This window comes from Carassius gibelio, chromosome B2 (assembly GCF_023724105.1).
Source record: "Carassius gibelio isolate Cgi1373 ecotype wild population from Czech Republic chromosome B2, carGib1.2-hapl.c, whole genome shotgun sequence".
Classification (NCBI taxonomy): Eukaryota; Metazoa; Chordata; class Actinopteri; order Cypriniformes; family Cyprinidae; genus Carassius; species Carassius gibelio.
Genome location: NC_068397.1, coordinates 3,756,034 through 3,782,555, shown reverse-complemented (window position 1 = coordinate 3,782,555; position 26,522 = coordinate 3,756,034). Strand labels below are relative to the sequence as shown.

Below are 26,522 nucleotides of genomic sequence, written 5' to 3'. Positions count from 1 at the left end.
AGCTGCCAAAAATAACACTGTTTTTTGTAAGTAATTTTTATGGCATAATATTGTAATGCATTGCTTTTAAAAGTAACTGTCCAACACTGTTTGCCATAATAAAAATATAATGACAGAATAAACCGCAATTAAATAACATGTTTATTAGCTGATAGCTGATGATACACACAGTATAGCTTTTATACAATGGTTCGAACAGACTCTCTGATCTCCTGAAGCAGTTCCTCAGGTTTGAAGCTCAGAGCTGAAGGGTCAAGTCTCTTAAAGTCTTCATTACTAAGCATGCTCTCAAATATATGCAATACTCTCTGAAGGTCAAAGGCCGCATGCTGAGGGCCTAAAGCGAACAGACTTTCAGCAAGGCCGTCTTGGCTGTTATCTGCATTTCTGGGACATGAATTTAAAAAGGACATTCGATTATTTGCTATAGTTTTAAGGAAAGAGGCAAACTCCCCATAATCGATTCCTGTACACGATTTCATGATCACCTGAAAAAAGATGATAAATCAGTTAATACACATGAATGTTAAAATGATGTATGATTTTTCAGTAGTACTGCAGCACACAGTGAGTCTTTATTAGCCACATAGATGATGACTGATGTCAAAAATGAAGAGTTACCTGACAATGCTGATGCCAGCTATCCATAGTATCACGCCATTCCTCGATTTCTCTCTGGACAGAAGAAAGCTCTTCTTGCAGAAACTGCCACATGATATCCAAATTACAGCCATTCAGCCAGTTATGATTGATGGAAATGGTATCCTCCTATTATTAAAAGATGCATTATTGAAACAGAGTTAGAAGGGCTGGTCAAGGAAGATTTCTCTAAAGCATATATGGACACCTCTAAACAATTATTACTTACCAAATTGTAAACTTGATGATGCCAACCACTAGGTACAAAGATGATCTCCCCAGCTTCTTGAATGATCTCTAAAGGCTGACAGGCCTCTTCAAACTGTGGATACAGACCCTTGTCTTGAAGCACGGGTGCTGTTACGTCATAGGCCAAGTTGCCGTGACAGTCCCGAAGGAACTCCTCCTGGCCTGGAGGGTACAGGAGCCACTTCTTACGTCCACAGATGTTGGCAGACCAACTGTAAGAGCGAAACACGTCTGCATGGAAAGGGGTCCTAGAGGCAAGAAGAAAATCACTTAATGCATGACATTTAAAGGGGTGACAAGAAGATCATATGTTCAAGTTCTAGTTTAATATGAAACATGTACAGCAAAATCTCTTAGCATTTGGTAGGTCTTCTTTTTGCTTTAATTACAGCACATTATTTAAGAATGTTCGACGGATTGGATTTCCAATGATTTTGACCTTCTGTGCAAATTACATAATGCAGAATAATAAACATTTCTTAATTTGGCATCATAATGTTCCAATGCTTATTTATGTTTCTTCAAAATCTCACCCAAAATTGTTTGTAGAACCAATGTAGCAAAACTTCTAAATATGGAAACACACTTAAACTGTATATGATTAATAAATGACACAGTACCATGACCCCTTCGGTCCCATGTAGACAAACCGATAATCATCCACTTCAATTGTGTCCCAATATTCATTCAGCCAATCAGAGGAGAAGTAAATTGGCGTCTTGTAAGTATTGTGTTCAGGAAAGTTCCTAAAATGAACATAAACAGTAGAATCATTTTACACACTTATTCTTTCTTTATTTTATGCAGTGTTTCCAAACTAGTATTGTGCATCACATTCAAAACTATTGAACAATAACCCATGCTTCCCTCTTCTGAAGAGCTGTACCTTTGCATATGCCAGTCCTTTAAGTAAAGACATCCTTTGGGTGAAGAATGCCCATTCTGAATGTACTCTCTCCAGTACTGGATAAACTCCCTAAAAGGCATGATCTGCTTCGGGTTGGAGTTGTATTCTTTTGCACTACAGTTTGCAACAGGAACAGGAGTCTCATCTGCATAATAAAACGAGGCCATTTGTGGATGTAACATATTTAGTAGACATTTATACATTTACCAATAACTGGCCAATTTTCAAGAATTGGTTTTCAACAATACACAGCGAAATGATATTGCAAACGTATTTAGTCAATTAGATTTTAATCTAGCAATGTGAGATACATGTTTCAAATCACCCTTAGATAAGCTGAAAGGAAAAATGTTCTGTAATATGCGGTTTTCACACATTTCCTCAATCGAAATTTTAGAGATGAAGCAGTACGTGTTTAAAAGTATTACTAAGATATATTGCATGACACAATGACGCAAGAATTATTATTATTATTATTATTATTAGTATTATAATAATAATAATAATAATAATTAAAAAAAGAGCCATTCTTTGCTCACCAAATTCCTGCAGAAGTCTTTGGAAGTTAGGTTTGCCATCAGCCGTGACCCACTTTTTTCTGCAGTTCCAGTCTTCTGTGAATTTTTTGGAAAACATGCAGGGCTGGTTCGGGATCAAGTAGTTCTTGAAGAATTTGGAGTAGGCTATTTCTCTCTCTAAGTACTGAATAAAATGAGAGGAGCAGTGCTGTTGATGGATCTGCCTGGGCATTTTGACCAAACTGCTGCAGTTATGAAAGGTTTCCCTATCCATGACATAACACGAAGTTTCCGCAGGTTATTTCATGTTTGATGTAATAATATTTAAAATATAACTCAATACTGCTGACTTAATAGCACTGCAGAACACATTTTCTCAACCTCATGCTTCTCTGATGACAGCGTTCCATGGTTATTTTTAGGCTGTAGAAGCGCAACTAATGTATCGACGGTTTAACGTCACGCGTACGTGTAATTAATTTATCGACGATAGGCGATTATCTTTTTCTGTATGCTTCTAAATCGTAAATAATTGGGTTTTTCTGCGCATGGCTTGGATCGTGTCTGCCCAGTTTCCCACCGGAAAAGAAACGTGTGAACACCAACCAAATTATTTGCTTTTCTTCGTGCGTATAAAATTAGCTGTATAATACAAAAAAGCAAGTTACTTGAATAGCATTAAAATACCTGTAAATTAATCTAAGTCGACGCCCCTGATTAGCTATCACCACATCATACAGATGTGTGACGTTGAGCGGAACGTTTAATAAAGTTTTTGTGCACGTCGGAGTGTAAACATGAGCGCGCTAAAACGATCACTGCTGCGTTCAGCTGTGTTTACATCGCTACGACGCGACAGGGAAACAGAGTTTGACATTTTGTTTTCACATTTCTTTATTTAGGGCGTTGTATTAAACGTTAACGACAAACACTGATGCGGAACAGTAAAGGTCTCGCAACTGACAACGATGCGTAGAGATGTTATTGCTTTAATGCGTGAAATCCGTCACACGCTGCTGTAGCTGTCACTTGAAAGTCAACATAATCCTAAAAGGTAAGACATAAATGATTTCCATGGTGTTTGTTTTGCGTAGATCACGTAATGCCAACCACACCAGTATCTACTGCTCCTGTGCATACAGAACCATGAGAAAAATCTATGTAAATGGTCTTCAACTAATGTTTTTAAATAAAAAAATTGGATTAATAAAACCATTTATTTTGTAAATCCAGAAGATTCATGAACTGCATGTTCTATAAAAACGAAAGAAAATAAGAATTTCGATTTTTCATCTTCATTTAGTGTTTTCTTAAAAAAAAAAAAAAGTAATATTAATATTAGGTATAATAATTTATTAGTAAAGGAAATCTTAATTTTGTGGCATTGTTGGCAGTTTGTTATGCCTCCTGCTTTTGTGTTCCTCTTAAAGAAAATTGCACATGGCTTTGATTCCCAAAAGCATCATGAGCTTCAGTTGTAGGATTACCTTAAATTTACAATGCTTTTGGGAAACCCAGCCCAGGTGTTGTTGAGAAAATAAGCATAAGTTGTTCATGTAAGAAAAAAAAGTGACAGACGATGATTGTTTAATAATTTTCGATATACACCACTCACTTGGCAGGTGGGCTTCCTAAGTCATAAAAAGATGAGCCAGGAGGCATCCATCCATAGCTGGCCCGGCTCTTATTACATCAACAGCGAGAAACGCTGGGCCAGCGGCATCCTCTCTTTATCTCGCACCACCCTTTGCTTCAACTCCGAGCCGAATCAGGAGAATCTGATCAGCCTGAGGCTCTCCCGCATCATGGAGATCAAGATGGAGTCGTCCAGCTTCATTTTCAGTGCTCTTACTGTGTTGGAGCAGGGAAACATCAAGCACTGGTTTGGGTCTCTCAAGCCTTGCCGTACTGTGGTTTACCACGTGCTAGAGCACTTCTGGAGAGAGCGGCTGCTGTCACCCACAGAGCCCCGTGGAGCTGAGGCTCCTCTCAGTAAGGGCCAGGAGCTGATCAGCCTGATATCTGGAGCCCAGCGGAGGCTGGAGGACACTGGGAAAGTCCTGAACCACCAGGGAGAGCAGTTTGACAACATGATGCAAGGCCTGGACAAGATCGAGTCAGACCTGAGCGTGGCAGATAAGTAGGTTTTGCTCAGATGCATAACTACTAGAGACATGAATGATACATTAAGGTCTTTCACGGCTTATTGTGCTTCTAATAACACGTTATAATGTTAAGCATGTCCCACTTTATACTTTCTCATTCACCCATCTTTCTTTATCGCTCTAATGCAGTGGTCTCAAACTCAATTTCTAGAAGGCCACGGCTCTGCAGAGTTTAGCTCCAACCATCTCCAAATCACACCTGCTTGGGAGTTTCTAGTAATCCTGAAGAGCTTGATTATCTGGATCAGGTGTGTTTGATCAGGGTTGGAGCTAAACTGTGCAGAGCTGTGGCCATCTAGGAACTGAGTTTGAGATCAATGCTCTAATGTGTTAATAACCTAAAAAAGTCCAGCTAGCTGGAAGCTGTGAAGATATTTTTACATATGAACATAATCGGGAACGGTTTGTTATTGGTTCATTACATTGATGTATTTTAGTTTCTTGATACTACAGTCTTTCTTTACAGTCATAATTTAGTTTGTTGCATTCCTCATGTGTAAGGTATTTTGGTTAATGTTAAATGGGAGATCAAGAACATCCGCTGTCACCAAACACTACAGTCACGGGTTGTTTTATAATATTTATGATGATTTTTTTTTTCTTTCGTACAGACTTCTCTCTGAACTTGAGTGTCCTTCTTGGTGGCCTTTTGGCAAGCTGCCATGGAAGAGCCACCAGCAGGCCAAGTCTGAGGCAGCAGCCAAAGCGGCCTGTGCTAAAGGTCCGGCCAAGGGCCAAAAAGTCATAACCAGCATTCCAGCTATTGTCTCCCATGTTGGAAGCTCTGGAACCATGAAACCAGGTAGCCTTGTAGTGTTGGTCTCCTCTCTGGAGCTTCGAGATGCAAACGGACAGCTCCTCCATTGCTTTGAGAAGGAAGAGGTGGATGATGTCTATGTGCACAGCCCCTACGAGATCAGTGTTCGGCAGCGCTTCATCGGGAAACCTGACATCTGTTTCCGAATTCTCTCAGCCAGGATGATTGAAGCTTTATCTGTACTGGAGATGCAGTATAAGAAGAAAGTTGAGATCACGCGTGACTATGCAGAATTTCAGGCAACTTTGGCAAACACTACAGGAAGTCCAGAAGGTGGAGGAAACCCTTGGAGTGCAGGTACACTTATTTGGACAGACATACCTTGGGACACATGACTTAAAATAATCACTTTCTGCAAACTCCTCAGGCACACCAAAATGTATACTTTTATTAGTCAAGAATGCATTAAACTGATCAAATATTTTAAAAAAAGCTTTCAAATAATGATCTTTCATTTGCAGCTTCCCAGACAATCTTTGATTCTTTGCACTTGTTTTTCTTTTTTTTTTTTCTTGCCATTTGCAAGAAATGCAAGTGGGTTGTTCCATCTCAACCCATCCAAATGCACTCCCAAAACTTTGCATGATATCCTTAGCAGCATGAAAAATGGGACTTGTAAAATTATGAAGTTTCCAAGCATTTCCTTCATAATAAATTAAGCCAACATCACTGTTCAGCCGCAGCACAAGTGCAAGTTTTGAGTTAAAACTCCCATTAAAAAAAGTCTGTGTGCAGAGCTCAAGCTGAGAAAACTGTGGCACATTGATTATATTCTGACTAACTTGAACACCTCTGATTGACCATTGTGTTCTCGCACTCACCAAAGTGTGTGACTGTGATTGGCTACACTGTTTAAAGTCTGAAAAACATTGTAAATAGAAACTTTTCACATATCATTTATAAATCCACACAAGAGCAGCTGCCAATCATCAGGGATTGATAGGGTTTTTAAATGGGGTTTTATTCTAAAGGGGGTATAAAGTAAGCAGCTCTGGACTTTTTATGCCCTTTTTGAAGTGGTTATGGCTTTTTTTGTAGGTATAAAAACTATCCTTCCATTCAATAAAAATAGCTCTTTTTGTTTTCTTCCAACAGTGCTCCAATTTCTGGGGTCCACGTGTACACTCTTTATAGCAGTGCTTGAGACTACTCGTCTTAAAGCACAAAGGGCAACTTGGTCTAATGTGCTAGAAAAGAGAGAGTCTGTAGTTTCTATTGCAGCACCTTCTAAGTTATATCTTACGCTGAGGAAATAAAGCAGACAAATCAGAAAGTTTCATAAATTAAGAGTTTGACCCAAATAAATGAATGTAATTGCCAATCCCTATATATATATATATATATATATATATATATATATATATATATATATATATATATATATATATATATATATATATACTGAAAAAATACTATAAATAGTAGCATCACCTCTCCTTGTGCCCTTCAGGTTATGTAATTGTCTGGTTTTAGCCAGGTTTCTGTCAAACAGAGCACATCAAGCTTATGATCTGTGATTATTTTGTGTACCAAAAGTGCTTTTGTAGAAAGGGATCTAATATTCAGCAAGCCAGCTTTTATCAGTTGTTTGTCTGCATTATATTTATTCTTGTTCATCAGACATTCCCCTTAATACACTAAATATCAGCTGTTTGCAAAGTCACCCACAGAGACTTTATACATAGCAGCTAAATTCAGTTATTGATTCACCTTTTAGTGCCCAATTTTAGTGCTTTACAGGAGTGATATCCGCATTCCACAGTCAAATGTATACAGGTAATGACAACCGCATTTACAAAAACGTACAGTGTGAGTTACCACAGTGTGTACAGTATGTGACCAAAGTCACATTTACAAAAAAAAAAAAAAAAAAATCTCGGACATGGAGCCGCATTGAAATCTATGAAATAAAATAAAACTGCAGATATCGTGTAACAGGTATATAGTTGAGTTACAGGCATGCAAACTTTAGCAAAAAATGAAATAAAATACAGTTATGCTGCCATCTTTAATTTTTACCTCATGTAATTTGGCTCAAAATTTCAGGTGAAAATTTTTTTATCTTGACCCCCATCTACAAAACAAATTTCTCAGTAAACAATTCAGTATTTAACACTTTGACTTTCATCACTATTTATGCTTGTCTTTCTTCATGTATATTTCATAAAAAAATGTAAATACATATGTATGTGTGTATTTATATATACATAATGAATATAATCATTTGACATCACTACACATGATAAATGTAATTTGAATGACAGGTTCATAAACTAAACAAAGTTTAATCCATGACATTTTAAAGTTGTGTTTTATTTTAACAATGCATTGGCTATGAAGTATTTCTACCACATGGTGGCAGTCACGCTCCAACATCTACTTCAGGTCACTAAAAGAGAGAGATCCCACTGTACACTTAGAAGTTAATGTTTACAAACATTTTATTCTAATCTTATCAGCATGTGAAGGAAATAAATGTCTTGGTTCTGTGTGTCTTCAGGTCATGGGCAGGATGTGGAGGTGCCAGTGGAGGTGTCTGCTGGGGAACTCACACAGCTGCAACTGCAAGTGCTTCAGCCCACTGTAACTGAAGCAGAGGCACAGGAGCTAAGACAGGTTTCAAATCAGTTGGTTTTATTTTTACACATAATAAATGTTTAACAATAGATAAATATTTTAGAAGGATATGGTCTCAGGGGGGCAGAAAAGTTGTGATCACGTGATCAGTTAAATACTGATCTTGGTAACCCTTTATTGTTGGACGCTTTTGGCCATTTAACAAATGACTCCCAAATTAAAGGGGTCATCGGATGCTCATTTTCCATAAGTTGATATAATTCTTTAGGGTCTTAATTAAACGTCTAAAACATACTTTAGTTTTCAGTGGTAGTGTAAAACAACACTCTTTTTACCTTGCCAAGAACAGCTCTTTTCACAGCAACCCGTTTTGGTGCATATTTCTTTAAATGTTAATGAGCTCTGCTCACCCTGCCCCCTTTTTTCCGTTGTGTGAGGAGCTGTTCTTTGAGACTGTAATCTGTTAACTGTAGCCAAAGAACTTGCTAACATAAAAAACTCTTTATAGTCCCTTCTTCTGTAGGTGAGGCTAGATCACGAATGATTTGCGCGAACATACACGCACTTAGGTAGATCAGAGGACGCATTCCTTTCAAAAACAAACGTGATCCACTGCGTCTTCAGCAGCTCAGATGTCGGGAGTAAATGACTGTTCATTATTACAGCCAACAAAACAACACCTCAATCTCTGAGAAGCGTCTACAAGAACTTTGTCGTGAAAATGATGACAGACTGATGACCGCTCACTCAGGGCGAGTCTAAGGTAAAACAGAAGTGTCAATCAACAGTCGTGGGAGGAGCTTGTGCAGAACCATGTCACTCTGCCAAGAATCTCAGAACCGTCTGTTCTGAAAAAGTTATCATTATTGTTGGGGATTAAAAAATGGATTTTTATCATTATAGGGTGGTTGTGTACACACACTGCCAACACACATGCTCAAACATCTAAAAGTGAATTTTGCATCTGATGACCCCCCCCCCCCCCCCCCCCCACACACACACACTTTTTTTTTTATAGTCTTGATAACTGCAACTTGTGTTTGGCTGCATCCACACCTTTAGGTCTCAATATTCAGATAATTCAGATAAGGTCATCTTGTTCAAAAGTTTACACCCCTGGCTCTGTGTTGTGTGTTTCCTTGATGAGCATCCCTCAATTGTCTGAAATGAAGGATCTCATAATCATATACCCAGTCGTATATCCTGGAAAAAGCAAAGAATGTGAATGGCATGGGCATTTTCTCTGAGGAACAGTGGGCATTTTAACTGCTTAGGACAACTATCACAGAAGACAGTCATCGATCATCCAGGAATGGACGACTGGAATCAAACACTTAAGATTTAACTTGTTCGTAAACTTTTGAAGGTTCGAGCATTACTAAGTGGTGGCAAAAAGGCCCATACGAGTCTATTATATGATATTTTGGTCCCTCAGTGCCTCAGTTTCCTCCTTGAGTCTATGGGATTGATTTGGATTTTCAGGCATTTTCGAATGATTAGAAAAGTAACCGTACACCTCTCTTCAACAACCTGCACAATTTTAGGTATAATTTATGTCCGTAGTTGTAACGGTTTGGGACAAGTTACATTTATCAGGCTTAGGGCTTTTTCAAATCAGAATAAAAAAAAGAATAAAAAAAAAAAAGTACACAAGAACAGAGCAAACATACTTGAACTACAGTGTGACGTGTCTGTGGCTTGTGTTTTTTGTGCGACAGGAGTGGGCAGCTGACTCTAGGCATTCCCCCACCGCACAAAGATATAAGGTCTCAGTGCCATCATCGTCAGACGGCCACAGTGCCAGCTGTAAAACCCTTTCAGTGCTCAGCCGAGGTGCTGCATGGTAGGCAGCAACCAGACATAAACACTGACGCAAAAACAGTCAGGCGTTTTTCATTGAGTGCATTATAATGGTGATGTGCAGAATGGTGCTCTTCGTGTTGAACCATTTCAAAACACAATATTATTGCTATGACCAGAGATAATTGATGGTTGGTCAACCATCACAGATATCACTTTTCAGGATGGTTTTGGGGTTGAGAAACACTAAAAACAAACATGTTAAAATGTCATGAGGAGATGGAAAATAAGTTTTAAAGGAGTAAGGCAGGGCAGCTTGTCTTATGGGAATGTAATGCATAGACTCAGCACAGACTGTTCATAATAATGCTAAATAAAAATAAAAAAGTACTGTAACCTGTCACTCTCCACAATAGGAAGGAAAACTATTGCTAGTGCTCAATCTCATGATGCCCATAAAGAAAGACATTTTAACTTTGTATTGTTATAAAAACTTTAAATCTTCTATAGGCACGGGCCTGTTTTCAGCGATTTGAGGATGTTGGGTGCAAATAAAAGAATAAAATACCTTATATTCTTCTATTTGCACCCCACATTCACAATCACTGAAAATATTGGCAGAAATATTGATCGAGGATCATTGTAAGATCAAGTATTACATACAAAAGGGGGTCCAGACCAGTACTAGCAACATGTACCTAACAAAGTGGCCAGGGAGTGTGTGTGTGTGTGTGTACATATATATGTTTGGTTGTGAAACGCAGTTTGCATGCCAGACAGAGTTGTCGGCGATTCTTCCTACTGTAAAGTCAAGGAGTGTGAAACCTTCTGTCGCCGATCCATCGTGCAGTGTGATAGTCATGCAGTGTGAAATAAACAGTGACCCGACTACTTTTAAAACTGTACAGTCTGAACTCTGCTTAAGAAAGCTCATGAAATGTTAGAAATGTTGCATGATATATTTTTAGTACTGTCCTGAATAAGCTATTTCACATAACAGATGTTTATATATATATATATATATATATATATATATATGTAATACTCCACAAGAAAATAACTATAACTGAATTTATAAAAATGTCCCCGTTCAAAAGTTTACATACCCTTGAATCTTAATACTATGTATCGTTTCCTGGATGATCCACGACCGATTTTCTGTTTTGATCTAGTCTTTCATGAGTCCTGCCTTGGTCCTGAGCAGTTAAACTGCCTGCTGTTCTTCAGAAAAAATTCCCATCTCCTGCAGATTCTTTGGTTTTCCAGCATCTTCCGCATATTTTAACCTTTTCCAAAAGAGACTGTGTCATTTTGAGATCCATCATTTCACACTGAGGACAACTGAGGGACTCTTATGCTACTATAACAGAAGGTTCAGACGCCCATTGATGCTACAGAAGGAAAAAACATGCATTAAGAGCCGGGGGGTGAAAACTTTTGTACAGAATGGTGATGCATATATATTTTCATAGTTTGCCTTATTTATTTTATTTGTTAATTTAGTACTGCCCTTCGGAGTCTACAGAAGATAGTTTCATGTTTCTCAGAAGACAAAATAAGTTAAATTTAAAATGATATATTTTGTCTAAGAGTAGCGAGTAGCAAAACAGAATCGGTTTATTGTCACTTTTATCACATGTACACATTAAAATCCATATTGGGTGATCTGATCAGAAAATGGACAGCAATAAATGCAAATGTAGATGTCTGGATTATCTCATCATTCAAAGCATTGAGGTAGTTGGAAATGCATCGCCATTATATCGCCTTGATGTCTGCTGAACACCAGCATCTAGACTGCAGACTGATCTGTCAGTCAATCACTGTACCAAAGCAAGTAGTAAAAAAAAATTAAAGGTGACCCCCAATATCCTTATATTGGACTCCAATTCCAAAAATTCATTATCCTCATGATTATCTTGTGCTGTGTGTGTGTAGATGCTCCAGCAGCTGAAGAATCTAGCCCTGGAGGCTGAGACCGAGCTGGAGCGTCAAGACGAGGCTCTGGATGAACTGAGCTGTTCTGCTGACCGCAACACCATGAACATTAACAGACACACTCGCCGCATGAGGAAACTACTTTGAACTTAATGTCACCAGATAAATGGTAAGATATGCACAGGTATACACAGGGGTGTGTTTCTCAATAGAGCACTCTTTATACTTGAAAAATTCATTTGATCTTTATGAGTAAGGTTTGGCTATTTAGAAAGCTGTAGAGCTGAATGCACAAATTTGGTTGGGGACGGATGTCTGATCATGTTAACATACAATAGCAATAGCATTCTCATAAAAGTTAAGTGTCAGATAGGAGCCAGGTAGTTTTGAATGCTCACATTTGTATTTGGGAATTTTTGAATAGCACATGTATTTGTGAATAACACCATTGGTTTATGCAACATTAGCAATTAATAGAAAAGCCAATAAAATAAGTTTCTCTCATTAGTCCCTCATTGTTCACTCCTTTGTCTTGTTATCCTGTTGGGTCCGTGTGTATTTATACCCTCATGTTTTTAGTGTTCACTGTCTGGTCTTATCCTTCCATGTTTGAGGTTACTTGGTTCTGTTCCTTGGTCTGTTTTTTGAATTTTTTTATCTTCGTTATTATTCTTTATTAAACTTATCTACATTTAAGCTGCTTCGTAAAATTCCAGTTGAACCACTGATGTCACATGGACTGTTTTACTGATGTCCTTATTAGATTTCAACTTGGCCTTAAGACTCAGTTTCTCACCTTACACTTCCTGTGGTCCCAACGCTCTCCAAAGTGTGGAGGTCTCTGCACTGCTTGTGCTTCCAAGTCTGGTGGTCTCTATATTCGCAAGTCTGGTGATCCCAGAGGCCTCAAGTCTGGTAGTCCCTCCACTGTCAGCTGTACTTCCTGTAATGACAACTGTAATGCAATTACAGTATCCCCTAAGCTGTCTTTTTGCTTGGTTAAAGGCACTGAGTCTGTCTCTGAACTCTTAGTGCCCCCCGTTGGCTCTGTAAACTCTCAGGGCTACCCTCGCACTCTCTGTGCTCACGGCCATGTCCATAGAGACTGTCCTTGAACTCTCTGTGCTCTCTGACAACTCTGCTACAGCCATGGAAGCCAGATCCCTATGATCCTTGTTTAAGTTTCACCATGGCTCCTAGATCCCCAATGGTCTTCTGGCTCTGCTATGGTGCCCTGTTGAACCCGCTTTGCTATGAAAGTCCTTGTCTCGGCCGTAATGTTCCCTTGTTCTGCCATGGCTTCCCAGTCTTTGTCTTCCCAAAATGACGCTAGAGGTTTCTGACCAAGCGTCAATATGTGACAAGTTGGGAGTGAGAATGTGTTGAGTCTGCTAGCCTTGCCTTGGCTTCCTGCTCTCCCAGCCCCATTAGGATCTTCACCTTCTCCGCCTCTGTCATGGTCTCCAGCTCTGCCCTGATAGTTCCATGATCTCGTGGGATACTCAGCTCCACCCTGATGGTCATCTATGCTGGACCCACCCTGGTGCTGTCCATCTCCACCGACTCCACCTCAGTCTCTGGCTCCATGCTGGTTCCCTGCTCTGCTTTTGGCTCCAGGCCCCTTTTTGCCTTCTCCACTTCTTCTACTCCATTCTTATGTTTTTTTTATTGATCAGAGTTTTTAATTTTTATTAAAATTAATCTGCACTTAGATCCTCTCTTTGTCACGTCTAAGTCCCTAAGCGCTACAATGTAAGTTTTTCTCTAACCAGCAGATTACATTATTCTACCCTTAATATTTTCAATAGCCCAAAATATTTTTTTATTTTTATTTTTTTGTTAGATAGGCCAGTGTAGTGAGCGACAGGAAGCAAAGTGGGAGAGAGGGGGGGGGCATGATCGGGAAAAGTCCACAGTCTGGGATTCGAACTCGGGACACACACAGTGTAACAGTGTAAATTTAGATCATTGTTAAAGTTTTTAAAAATGTAATTTTTCATATGCAAACTAATGTTGTAGTTAGGTTAAAAAAAAAAAAAAAAAAAGATCCCACGGAACCCTCCAAACACTGCATATACATGTAGTTGAGAAGCAAAGTAAGTGATATTGTTTTTATTATTAAAAATGCAATAATACAATGTAATAATTGCCTAGTTAACTTTCACTTGCTGCTGTTTTCCATGATGTCTGACAGCATCTGATTGTTGGATCAAGTTAAAACCTTATCTACAGGAAAATACTAATGTATTAAATTTTTTTTGCTATAGAGTTTTTATTGATTATAATGTGACTGTTGAGCTCTATTGAGGATCATAGAATTTTTTTTTTTTTTTTTTTTCAGGTCCACATGGATCTGCAACCAGTGTCATTCTGCATGGCTTAGCAACTTCACCCCTCTGGAAGGAAACAAATGAGAGCACTACGGCAGATTTTAAACACTGTAATCAATTTTCGGTTGTTGTGTAAATTGTGACATTTCAAAATTTCAGAAGCTTTTGTACATTATCAACCCTTTAACAGTAATGCACTAGAATCCTGCTTTGTCATTGTTTCATGTGTGGTAATTTAATTTTTTTTAAATTACTTAGTTGATAAGCGTAAACCGATAATGCTATATTTATTTACTGTATATGTTTTTTTGTGATCAAGTGTAAAATAAACTCCGACCTCTTTATTGTCACTATTTGTTGTCTCTCTTCTGTGAGGGTTTTGATTTGTCGATTATTCAATTTAGAGTTAAACAAAAATTATTTTAAAGCAACTTCACAGAAATAAACAGAAACATAGCAGTGTTAAAGTTGATTCTGTAGCTCTCCAAAAGACAATTATGTCATTATTCAATAAATTAGTTTAATAGAGATGAACTGTGTTAATGTTGCAGAGTTCATCAAATATGAAACCTAATCAAATCAGCTATAAAGCAGATCTGCCAACAATAGTGCCATTATTGATCTCAATTTAGTTCAACGTTGATTCATTTTACATGACAACAATGTACAGAAAATTTCTTCTTTTTTTGCACTTCTGAAAAGTTTCACAAACAGACAACAACCTTGTCAAAACGATCCCCGTTCACACTGATTCTTGAAAACAACTAAAAACTCTGTATCATGCCTGAAGATGTCACTTTATAAAGAAAAACACTGCACACATAGCTATAGACTGAAAACATTATACGCATGTTTTCATAAATTCACATTTCTGTAGTTTACAAAATCATAGACAATGATGATATTATTTTAAAACTTGCCATTAAAAACCCATTTTCAGAAGTCTGTGCTTTCAGGCCCCCAAAATGCCAATGTGTAAATGGATGGCCAAATGGTTGAAAATGGCGTCATGTAAATGCCCCTTAGACTGACACACTAACAACCTTGTTATTACAGCATTTGGTTGGCACAAGAAGTTAAGCATCTGCTTTCACAATTTTCTGGTATCATGAATCTTCTGTGGATTGCATGTTACACAATGTGCCGGTGTCTGGGGGTCTCATGTTACATAATATTTCTCTAGGAATAATCTCAGACAACTCTGCCTCATGTACAAATTGCATGCACAAGAAATGATACATAACATAATAATATATCTCCTCTGTCTGAGATTTGCCTTACCATGTATCGTGCGCTCTCATTGGCTGTAGGTCAGCACCAGTGTCATTTCTAGTTAAAACACATTTCATACTTTCGGCATGACAAAAATTGTGTATTGAGTAGATACTACATTCTAAAAAAAAAATTATATGAATGATATATACTATGAATTCATTTCGGATTTATTACATCCACCATGCTTTTAATGTCACATCACCTACCAGTCTTTATAATGCTTCACTGCCATTCATAAAACTTCTGTCATTCAAATGAGTATGTCATCCAATTACTTTTTGCTTACTGTTTTTGCAAAACTATTAATTTAGATATACTGCTTTTTTAGCACACTGTTTTTCACATACTATATAATAGGGAAGTATTCGACTTCAATAGCAACCAGATGTTTAGCCTTTTAAATATCCCTTTGGAATTTGTGATGCATTAGAGCTTCTCTCATCCTATGTAGTCAAAAATGGAAAAGTTTTTCCCTTGCGTTTTTAAAAAGTTTCATATATACACAAGGTTTCAAAACGATTTGCGTTTACACATATCCACGAAAATGGCCAAAAACACTCTATTATATATGCCAGGCCAGTAGTTGGTGCTGTCACCTTGTTAGTAAACAGTACCAGTTGTCGTGTGCATACGAAGCGTCTCTGCTGTTGGTTGTAATGTTGGTGAAGTAAATGCACACTTTGCCGAAGAAGCGTTAACAAACTCTTGAGCAGCAACAACAGTACCATATACTCTGCCATTGTTGTGTATGTTTGTTCTCGCTTGCCTTTAAAATCGACATGTACTGCGCATGTCTACATACCTGACACGTAGTATGCACGCGCATGACATCACCGTTTCCAGTATTCCCATTTTGGGTGTTAACATGGAAACGGTAATGGTGGCGTTCTCAAAAACTTGCACTTTGAAATCTGTTTTAAAAATTATGTTGACATTATGTTTTCATGATAAATGATGTTTACATGACAGTTTTGTGTAAACGAACAGGCAAAACGTATAAAAAGTTTCCAGTTTTTGGCTGAAAACGTCATTTAAATGGCCCCTCAGATCGCATCTTTGATTCGCTTCATGTGATCGTCATTCACATGAACAAGCACCAATTCGCTTAATATTTCGGGCTTTTGTCAATGTGAAAAGTGAAAATTTTGCAGTGTATATCCAGCATAAGCTAAGTGCTGTGCTTGTTTGCGTGTTTCACTTCTGCTGTGGAAAATCTAGGCACATTGATCCATCCTAAGCATTAAACCCAAGGACACTCGCTCTCCATTGCGTGATAAACAGCAAGCTCTTTTGGGAATTTCTGTGTAAACTCTTAACACGTACCTTTCAGCTACTTGGATTGGGTAGCCTGAAGACATGGAGAGAATGAACACATACTGGTGTGGTTAGAAGCAGCCATGCAATGTGAGGAAGTGGCGGCGGTCTGGCCCAACCACAGTCGCTGTACTTGAGATCCGGCTCTGCCTCGCAGCGGATGGTGTGGAGACGCTAGTGATTTTTACTGGCCTTGACTTACTGGTCTGTTTACATGATGGACTTGGGGTGGGCAACTCTGGGAAGATGGGTGTCTCTATTGATGGTAAATCAATCAGTTTCAGACTCAGTTATGGGAAAAGGTTGATGAGGGCATGGACTTTGATTCTGTATTGTGGTTTTGCTCGGTCCCAGTATACAGTTTGGGTAGAATGATTATGAAGTTGAGTAGTATTGGTTATAAATTTGCGCTTGTTGGGTTGCTTTTTCTACATAGGTTACTTTGAACTACAAACATGCTTTTTATTACCAAGCATGTCAAAATAATCTTTGATATCACTGCCAACTAATTTAATTATTGTTATCCTGTTCTTTGAAGACAAACACATGGATTTATATGGCATATGGTTGAGAATATATGGGACTGTAATTATCATAAGCATGCAACAGACAGGAATGACTAAAACTATATTTTGTAATTTTACCAGATTTTATGGTACCAATTTATATTTATGCAATAGTCAGTTTATTACCTGTTAACCACTTTATAGAGCATAGATCTGGAAATGAGATTTCCTAATTAAATTGTTGTAAATCTTGAATGCTTTAGTGCACAGACTTAAGATTGGTCTATTATTTAAGGAGTTATAGAAGTTTGTTTATTATTATGAAAAATGAACAAAAATACATTTTTTAAATGTTTTATTAAATATATATTTAACAAAACATGTTTTACTCTGAAACTGCATAAAATAGAAATGTTAAAAAACATGCAAAGTTATATAAATCTAAACAAGTTGTGTTACAAATTTGAGGTTGATAACTCAAAAATTAGCTTACAGTAGGATTTGTTTGCGAGCAGTAGCAAAAGTTTCTACTAGATGAAATTTGCTTCCCATTCTCGCATTTTCAATGTGGTTATTTTTGACCGTGAACAGGTGAAGTGTTTTATTTTCAGGACCATTTACACTTTTCAAATCATTTTCATGTGTTGTGTGTGGGCAACAGGCGGCACACGGGCCATATACATAACAGCACAAGCTTTATAGTTAATAATAGAAATAATAATAGAAACAACAATAAAAAAATACAATAATTATACTTTGATTTCCTTTAATAAAATGCAAATTTAATAATTTATCTATTTATTGTTAGTCATTTGTTTTACACAATTATAAGTGGATCCTTCCTCATGAAAGAAGCAAAATGCCATGTCAGTGCAATCTTTAAAAAGCCTTTATTTGCAGAGCTACATTAGAAAATTTACATTTAAACATATATTGGCCCAAGCAGGCCTTCAGCTGTGTTTTTGACATTCGTGTCATTACCATGTAATTGAGCAACAATTATTTAACAGTAACAATTGTTGGTTTATGTACAAAATGCATCGGGCACATCTTTGGCCATTGCATCTCATCTCACTCCATGAACCATGAACTTACTCAGATGTTGGTAAAATTAAAAAAACAAGAATTTGTCACCCTCATTCCTATAACAGCTGCTCTGATCACTGTTTGTTAACCTAAGCTAAAACAATATCAAGAATTCCTTCAATACAATCGGTCACCATTATGTTACAATAGTTTTCATATATGTTCTTGATAACATGCAAACACAAACCATGGCATGTGACATAAAGGCAACAAAAACTGATTTAAGCTGATCAGACTACAGCATTTTAGTACTTCAGTGGGTAGTAACACCTTGCAAAGATCCCTGTCTCAGCATGAATGTCCTCAATGTGACTGTAAAGCACATGCATTAACACTGAAGATCCATGCAGAGATGAATCTGATATCATCAGCCTCCTGCAAATATTATTATTATTATTCCATTGGTCATGAATAGGTCTTTTTTGTTTATTTAGATATACTTTATACTTGCTTCACTTGTATTCCTTACTGGGTAATGCATTAAAAACATTATGAATATGGAGTTTAATTCTCTTTATTCTCACACCATGCATTTAAAATAAGTAGCTTTCTAGCAGTCCTCCACTGCTCTGCAGGTGGCAACACTGACCTTAAATAATTTTTTCTTTCACTAAATTAAGAGCAAATACATACTTCATAGGTCCAGCAGACTTCAACATGAGATGTCATGACCATTTATTTTTATACCTAAGTACTGTACTTTCATACAATACGCACTGAATGTCTTCACAATGGAAACTAATTTCCAACTTATGCATGGTTCTTGTGAAATACTCACTCATTCTCGCATGCGTGACTTATGATCCATTTCTGCCAGAACACCTCCTATGACCATTCACTACAGCACCTTCCCAGAAATATATTTTAAAAGTGGAAGCAATCAATCTAGGAAAGTCCCAGTTGCCTCAAAATGCTTTTCCCTCAATATCCATCCATCTAAGAGTAGCCAAGTTTTTTATTAGCCATAATATTACACACAATCTTATGAGTTCTTTGACTTTAGCTCATACGGAAAGTTACTTATAATTAGGTGGAATTACTTGAGTGTTATTCTTAATGTTATGAATTTGTATTAAAAATAAAAGGCAGGCAATGCAGCAACACCCCAAAACACCTAGAAGGACAAGAATTATATTTACTATTGCTCATGGTTAGTGATATGAACAAACCCCTAACCCTAGGTATTAAACTACTAAGAGACTAAAGAGTAAATAAAAGACTAAAGACTAAAAAGTCTAAGTTTATAACATTTAGGGAAGTTTAAGTCTACTGTAAAGAAAAGTAAACTGTTTTTTATAATTGGTTTATATACAATCATTTTAATGTATTTAAAAAATTTTACAAAATATTTAGAAATTAAAAATTTCTATAAAATTTAAGTCATATGTCAAAATGAGTTATGTTCCAAATGTGAAGTTGATATTACAAAAGTTCATGTGAGATTTTGTTTAGGCGCTGTATCAAAAATATCCACCGGGCGACACCCAACTCAATAGAAATTTTTAAAACACATTTTTGCTGTCACAAATCTATGAAGTACTGTCACAATATTACTTTTATCGCCAAATAATGAACATTGAGACTCAGACCTTTCCTTCAATGCGTTTTGTTGAGATTAGAAAAAGGTTTTGTTTATAAATTATACATTTGTATTATGAAGAGACTGCACACTAGGAGGAGGAGCCTGAAAGGATTTAAAGTACCATTATTCATGTTAATGTAATGTCTGTTGGATGTATTTTGAGTATTTAAAGGGTTAGTTCACCCAAAAATTAAAATTAGCCCATAAATTAAAGGGGGGGTGAAATGCTCGTTTTCACTCAATATCCTGTTAATCTTGAGTACCTATAGAGTAGTATTGCATCCTTCATAACTCCAAAAAGTCTTTAGTTTTATTATATTCATAAGAGAAAGATAGTCTGTACCAATTTTTCCCGGAAAAACACGACCGACTGGAGGCGTGACGTGTGGGCGGAGCTAAAGAATCACGAGCGCCAGTAGGCTTTTGCGTTGAGAGCGTTTGGAAGCTGTGACACCGTGAGGAAAAAACCAACCAAAACAAACCATGGCTAACAGTCAGATTCAGCCGTTTATTTATGATCCAGAATCAGAACCCGAGGCTGAAACTGAACGAGAGCAGCAGCAGCAACGACTCGCTCCGAGCGGGGCTCGAACCCGGGTCTCGGCATGGGAGGGGACGCACTAACAAGAAGGCAGAGATATTTGAAGCAGTTTTACTCACCGCCTGCGGTTCCAACATACGATCGTGGCCCTTTTTCGTTGGGATTGCATTATCCTTAAGAAATAAACGATATGCAAATCCGGCGTCAAACTGGGCCTTGTTTGTAAAACAAGCATCTTCGAAATGCAGGGAACAAACACAAACACTTGCACAACTCCGTTGATGCTCTGTAAAAATAAACTCCATCCACTGGTCCCTTAATGCTGTTTTTTTTTGGTAATCTGTGCAGGGTTGTCTTGCCCTGGCAACCAAAAATACACTTCTTTTGTGACATTTGGCGACGCTCTCGCTCTGATCAGTGAAGTCTGTTGTGCTCTCAGTGCTCTGCTATACGGGAGCGCGCACTCTTCCGGCAGAAGTGCCTTAGGACCCATATAAGGAAATTCTGCTCCATCTAACGTCACACAGAGCCATACTCGAAAAAACTTTCCGAAACTTGTGACAAACCGGAAGGAGTATTTTTGGAACAGAAATACTCCTTCAAACGTACAACTTAATTTTTGAAACTTTGTCCATGTTTAGCATGGGAATCCAACTCTTTAACAGTGTAAAAAACTCAGTATGCATGAAAGAGCATTTCACCCCCCCTTTAATCATCCTCAAGGCATCCTAGGTGTATATGCCTTTCTCCTTTTAGACGAATCTAGTCGGAGTTATATTACAAATGGTCTTTGATCTTCCAAGCTGTTCAAAAGCACTCAGTGGGTGTTGCAGTGCATCAGTCCAAAAGAAGTTAAATAAAAAGTGCCCATCCATATAAAAGTGTCTCACACGGCTCCGGGGGGTGAACAAAGTCCTCCTGTGGCAAATTGATGAATTTTTGGAAGAAAAATATCTATGTTCAAAACTTAATAATTGATTTAATCTAGCTTGCACCAACAGTTGTACACAGAAGCAGCTCCGGGAGCATGACGTATGAGGTCAGAGTTGCACATGCGCTGGTTCGAGGTGAAAACCAATGTTTGTTTACAGGAGCAAAGGAAGCAAAGTTTCCTTACTTTAGCAAAGGAAATCCAGTTTCCTCTTGGCTTATATCGAAATCCTCAGACATTCTTCTTTACAAATGCCCGTTTTGTACTTCTAATTAGTGACGATTGTTTTGTTTTGATCTCTCCGTTTTGTTTACAGAAGCAGTTTCGGGGGAATTACATATGAGCTCAGTGAGCACAAGCTAGATTAAAGTGATTATTACGTTTTATATATGGTTATTTTTCTAAAAATAAAAAATAAAACTCTTTAAGCTTTCAAATAATATATAATTGATATCTAATTAATGATATCTAATGATTATTAAAATATATGATGGGGGAAAAAATTAAAAATGTTCCAAAGCTTCCTTACTTAAGGAGCAGATTTAGCTATTATTTAGCATCATGCTAAAATGTGCTATCGCTCACTAACAGTTTGTTAACTAATTAGTACTCTAACAACCCTTTACAAGACCCGCCCCCCTTCATTACTGTTGCTATGTCCAACAAGCTGCTCTCACACCACACATCATGTTCTCACGCAGTGAAAAATACATTGCAGAGCAAAGAGAAAATTGACAACTCCCATAGACCCCATAGACAAGCAGAGCAGGTTACTTTAGATACAGTATGAAACAAAGTCTCAGCTTCAAATTTTATATATTTTTTTAAGAAATTCAAACAATAAATACCATTTTGTGTCTATCTAATGTGTTGTGACAGATCGATGTAGTGCCTCAGTTCAAGCAGCACATGAACCGATTATCTGTTCCTCTTTACGAGTTACAGTACAAAATAAAAAGGAACGAACATCATAAGCTATCAAATTTCAACTGCCAAAATACGTCAGTACTCACCATTTTTAAGTTCAAGTCCATCAATGTTAATCTAATGTCTCTTTTGGTTCGAGTGTCAAACAAAAATGACAGATTCAGCGTTGATTGGTCAGATTGCCTGTCAATCAAACTCCCTAAGTAGGGTCAATTCAGTGCTATGATGAAAAGTGCATATAAAATTGAATTAATTAATCTGTATAAAATCTATTTCAGACTAGCTACTTAATATGATTACTTAACTTAATTCGATGATACGAAAGTCACATGAAGAAATTATGATTGTTTAAATAAATGCTTTCAAATGATTAATTGCAAATTTGTTTACATAATATATGTGTGTGTTGTGTATAATTATTATGCATATATATATATATATATATATATATATATATATATATATATATATATATATATATATATATATATATATATATATATATATATATATATAAGACACACACATACAGCATATATTTTGAAAATATATACATGTATTTATATATATTTAATATATATTTAATATATATTTAATTAATTATAAATATAACATTTTATTTCCTAAATATATATACATGCATGTGAGTGTATTTATATATACACACACATATATATATATATATATATATATATATATATATATGTATACAAAAACTTTTATTTTGGATGTGATTAATTGTGATTAATCATTTGACAGAACTAGTTTAAATACTTTTTCAGTGCAGATATGTAACTCCTCCCACACAGCAGACATGGACTATTACTTTTGAAAAAAAAAAAAAAAAAATCAAACTTGAAACTGATTGATTTTCGCCTGCTGGGTGGTAAAAAGTGCAAAAATTCCATAGCCCTATGCATCCATTTTTGATTGTGATTTTATGAGAGGGCCCCCCAGAAACCCAGATCCTGCTTGTTTTTAGTGGCCCTGGCTGCGAATGGAAACACTTAGCTCCCACAATAAATTATTCAGCCTCAGTGATGCCATAGCGCACACAGGGCTCTCCACCTCTGCCGGGCCACAGGGTGAGTCATAAAGGAGTGTTCAGGAGCATGTGGCTGGGAGGGGGCTGCACGGTTATCAGCGGCAGGGTGGAGATAAGGTTTCAGGCCAAGTCTTCCTCTCCAAGGGTGGAGGTGGTATTCTTAGGGAGCTCTTAAGTGTAGACTTGGCATTGTGCAAAGTGCTTTGAGCTTGATATGAGAAGACTTGTGTTTAATGTGTGATTGTTGTGTTGGACAGCTACAAACAAGTGGCAGGAAAGTAAGGACATTTTAAAGAGAAATATACTAAAACACAAAAACGCCACTATTTCCAAGATATTCAAAAAAATTTTTTTTATTAAATATGCATATTTTAACTTTATTTGTCTGGAGCGTATATATGTATTTTATTTATTTTTTTACCAAAATATGCCTTACACTAAAGGACACATTTTTAACTGAACACTATTTTTATTGAACACTTACTATAAAAATAATATACGAATAGAAAAATATGCCAGACTAAAATGCATTTGTGGGCTGCTTTAACCGAAATAAATTTATACTGACTGATTTAAAACATATCAATTTCATTGTTTTGTCTCAAGATGCACACCAATGGTGTTTTTATCCAAGGCGTGGTTAAAAACTTGAAAAAAGTTATCCATTTGCATTGATTGCTTTTTTTCAAGTAACTATATTAAAGTAACACTTTACTTTAAAATTTACAAGAAAATATGTGTTACTTTTTCAAAATGCAAGTTACTTTGTTGTCTCATTTATTCACTTCGCAGTTGCCAAAAATATAACTCTTGGATTTTCAGTTATTTCAAATAAATAAACATGCCCAGCTCCTGCAACAAAAAGTAACATGAAAATAACGTAATGCATTACTTTTCGTAAAAAGTAAATCGGTAACACAATTCGTTGCTTTTTAATGTAATACTGTAATGCATTACTTTAAAAGTAACTTTCCCCAAAATCGCCGGTGAAACAAAATGCTAAAACATCTGTTCAGTTCAAACTAGAATGGTACCACAATAATTTGCCTTTTGTCCGGTCCAGCTGGTATCACCTCAGCAGACTGAAAAGATTCCTGGAGTTGCTCATGGGAAAACAGATTAGGAGACAGAATTTTTGGCAATTCAATCCACTACAATATGCTTTAGAACCACAGTGGAAATAAGGTGTAAGACTTAATAGTACAACTAATTTGCCGTTTAGTGCCAGAAGAACTACAATGTCTTCCTGGAATTGAAGTGCACACCCACTGAAACATATGTCCCAACAGTTGATTTGTAGACATAACTTGGATTCAGTAAGTTAGGTATGAACAATGACTTTTCCAGTGTAAGTCATAACCTTGGAGTCTAACAGTTGAAACAGTTACAGCAGTGTGTTCGAATGACAACAAATGTCCTCAAAGATTACCCTCTGGGTACATTATAAAGGGAAGAAATATGAAAAGTTACCAAAATGGGAATGCTCACTGTTGTCAAGAGACAGTTTAGTTAAAAAATATTACTAAAAATCACATCACTTCCAAAACACAATGCAATTTATGATCAACAGTACACTAAAGAGTTCAAAACCGTAGAAGCTTTGAATAATAATGAAAAACTAACTTTGAATGAAAAATGTGTTACATCTGGAAAGGGGTTTGTGCTGGACGGTCAGTGTTTATACAGCAGAATGTCCTTATGAATTGGTAATGTTGGCGTGTATGGTATCACACCTGCGTAGAGCAATTTCTCTAGAACCATATCCATGTTATGACTCTTAGCTGAGTTTCATTTTAAACTTTGGATTGTTAATGATGGGATACTTGCAAATGCACTAATATCACCATTATATTGATATAATCTTTTGAAAAATAAAAAAGGGTAATATGACAGCATACAAGAGAGCAATCATACAAACAGTACATTGGTGTTTTACTTTCTTTCTATTATATTCATTTATTTATAATAATTGATCATTTGACATGTAATAATTGTATTATTCATATAATAATATAATCATTTATTATAATAACAGTTTTAAAAAATATATTCTCATTTCAATTGATTTATTGATTACTCATTTATATTATCATGGTGAGAAATTTGGTTTATTATTTTTTTATGCTATATTCTTCATTGTTTAGTCTTCTGATTGTATGGTTTCGAAGGATATTTGTGTTCATGAGTCAAGATAAGAGGATTTCACCTTTCAGCGTTTTTAATGTTTAATTGTTCAATGCTATTACTTGTGGTATAATAACACTTGTTGAATAACACAAGTTTATACAATAATCTCTGTTCCTTTTTTATCATCATCACTTTGTCTCTCGCTTCTGCTCTTCACTGGCTTTTCTCAGTCAACTTCTTGTCTGAGAGAAGACTATTAATAAAGTCTTATAGTTGTTCTGTTATCAGACAAAACATATTTTCTGACAGATATTTCTGGTGTGGAAGCATAAATAGTATGAAATTAGTTCAGTTACTGCTCTACGAAGAGGAGATACAATAGTAAGATTATCTAGCTCGAGTCAGTTAAGTGTTGATTCAGTTAAGTTCAATACTTCATCCAATTTGAACTGAAAATGGTTAAGCAAAAAAGCAGCTCTATAGAAGACAGTAGTGTCAGCATCCAGCTCAATTCAGTCATGTTTCTTCTAAGCTGTCTTGCATGCTGAGGTGTTGAGACGCTTGAAGAAGGTTATTAACAAAGAAATCTCTAGTGGTGGAAGTGATAGTTTTACAATATTTGTAACAAGGAGTTGATTTTGCAGCCTTGGTTAAATAGAGTAAGATGCTTTGCTGCAGAATCGATTTCAAAATTAAGTCTATAGTATGATTACAACAATGAGTGGGTCCTGACACTTGTTGTCTAACTTCCATAGAGAATAGAATGTGTGTAATCCCAATGCATCTTTTTCATTATCAACATGGATGTTAAAATCACCAAGAATTAACCAGGGGCCAGTTGCATAAACTGCTCACACTAGTCTTGAATGGTCATAACTTATTAGTGATTGTGTACGTCTGTGTGTGATCCATATAATAGACTGCCCATCCATTCAGGGTGTTCCCTGCCTGTGGCCTGAGACCCTGGGGTAGGCTCCATTATCCAAATTAGTTTTAAATTCCTGCTACATTCAATGTTTCTGCATTAAACAATGTGATTTACTACTTATATTTTCTTCCAGGTCAAGGATTGTAAATAAAAATAGCGCAAGTTCTTTAACATTTTATTTATGGTTTAGAAACATTTGAAGTCATCTATCTATCTATCTATCTATCTATCTATCTATCTATCTATCTATCTATCTATCTATCTATATATATATATATATATATATATATATATATATATATATATATATATATATACAC

The 26,522-nt window shown here is 36.5% G+C and overlaps 2 protein-coding genes across 3 annotated transcripts; one reads left to right on the top strand and one right to left on the bottom strand.

The window, feature by feature from the left end:
* Positions 1 to 120: 120 nt before the first annotated feature.
* On the bottom strand, positions 121 to 4,067 carry jmjd4 (jumonji domain containing 4). 2 transcript variants are annotated; one of them, XM_052548463.1, is made up of 7 exons: positions 3,929 to 4,067; positions 2,335 to 2,497; positions 1,775 to 1,940; positions 1,509 to 1,634; positions 869 to 1,136; positions 622 to 768; positions 121 to 488 (listed from the first exon to the last, which is right to left on the bottom strand). In XM_052548463.1, the coding sequence occupies exons 2-7, from the start codon at positions 2,429 to 2,431 to the stop codon at positions 180 to 182; spliced, it is 1,113 nt and encodes a 370-aa protein (XP_052404423.1). In that variant the 5' UTR covers positions 2,432 to 2,497; positions 3,929 to 4,067; the 3' UTR covers positions 121 to 179. The 2 variants fall into 2 exon arrangements, with proteins under 2 accessions (XP_052404423.1, XP_052404422.1); XM_052548462.1 differs by lacking the exon at positions 3,929 to 4,067 and having other exon boundaries at positions 2,335 to 3,046.
* snap47 (synaptosome associated protein 47) lies at positions 3,960 to 14,290 on the top strand. Its single transcript, XM_052548464.1, has 5 exons — positions 3,960 to 4,453; positions 5,090 to 5,592; positions 7,796 to 7,911; positions 11,611 to 11,779; positions 13,952 to 14,290. The coding sequence occupies exons 1-4, from the start codon at positions 3,960 to 3,962 to the stop codon at positions 11,755 to 11,757; spliced, it is 1,260 nt and encodes a 419-aa protein (XP_052404424.1). The 3' UTR covers positions 11,758 to 11,779; positions 13,952 to 14,290.
* The last annotated feature ends 12,232 nt before the right edge of the window (positions 14,291 to 26,522 follow it).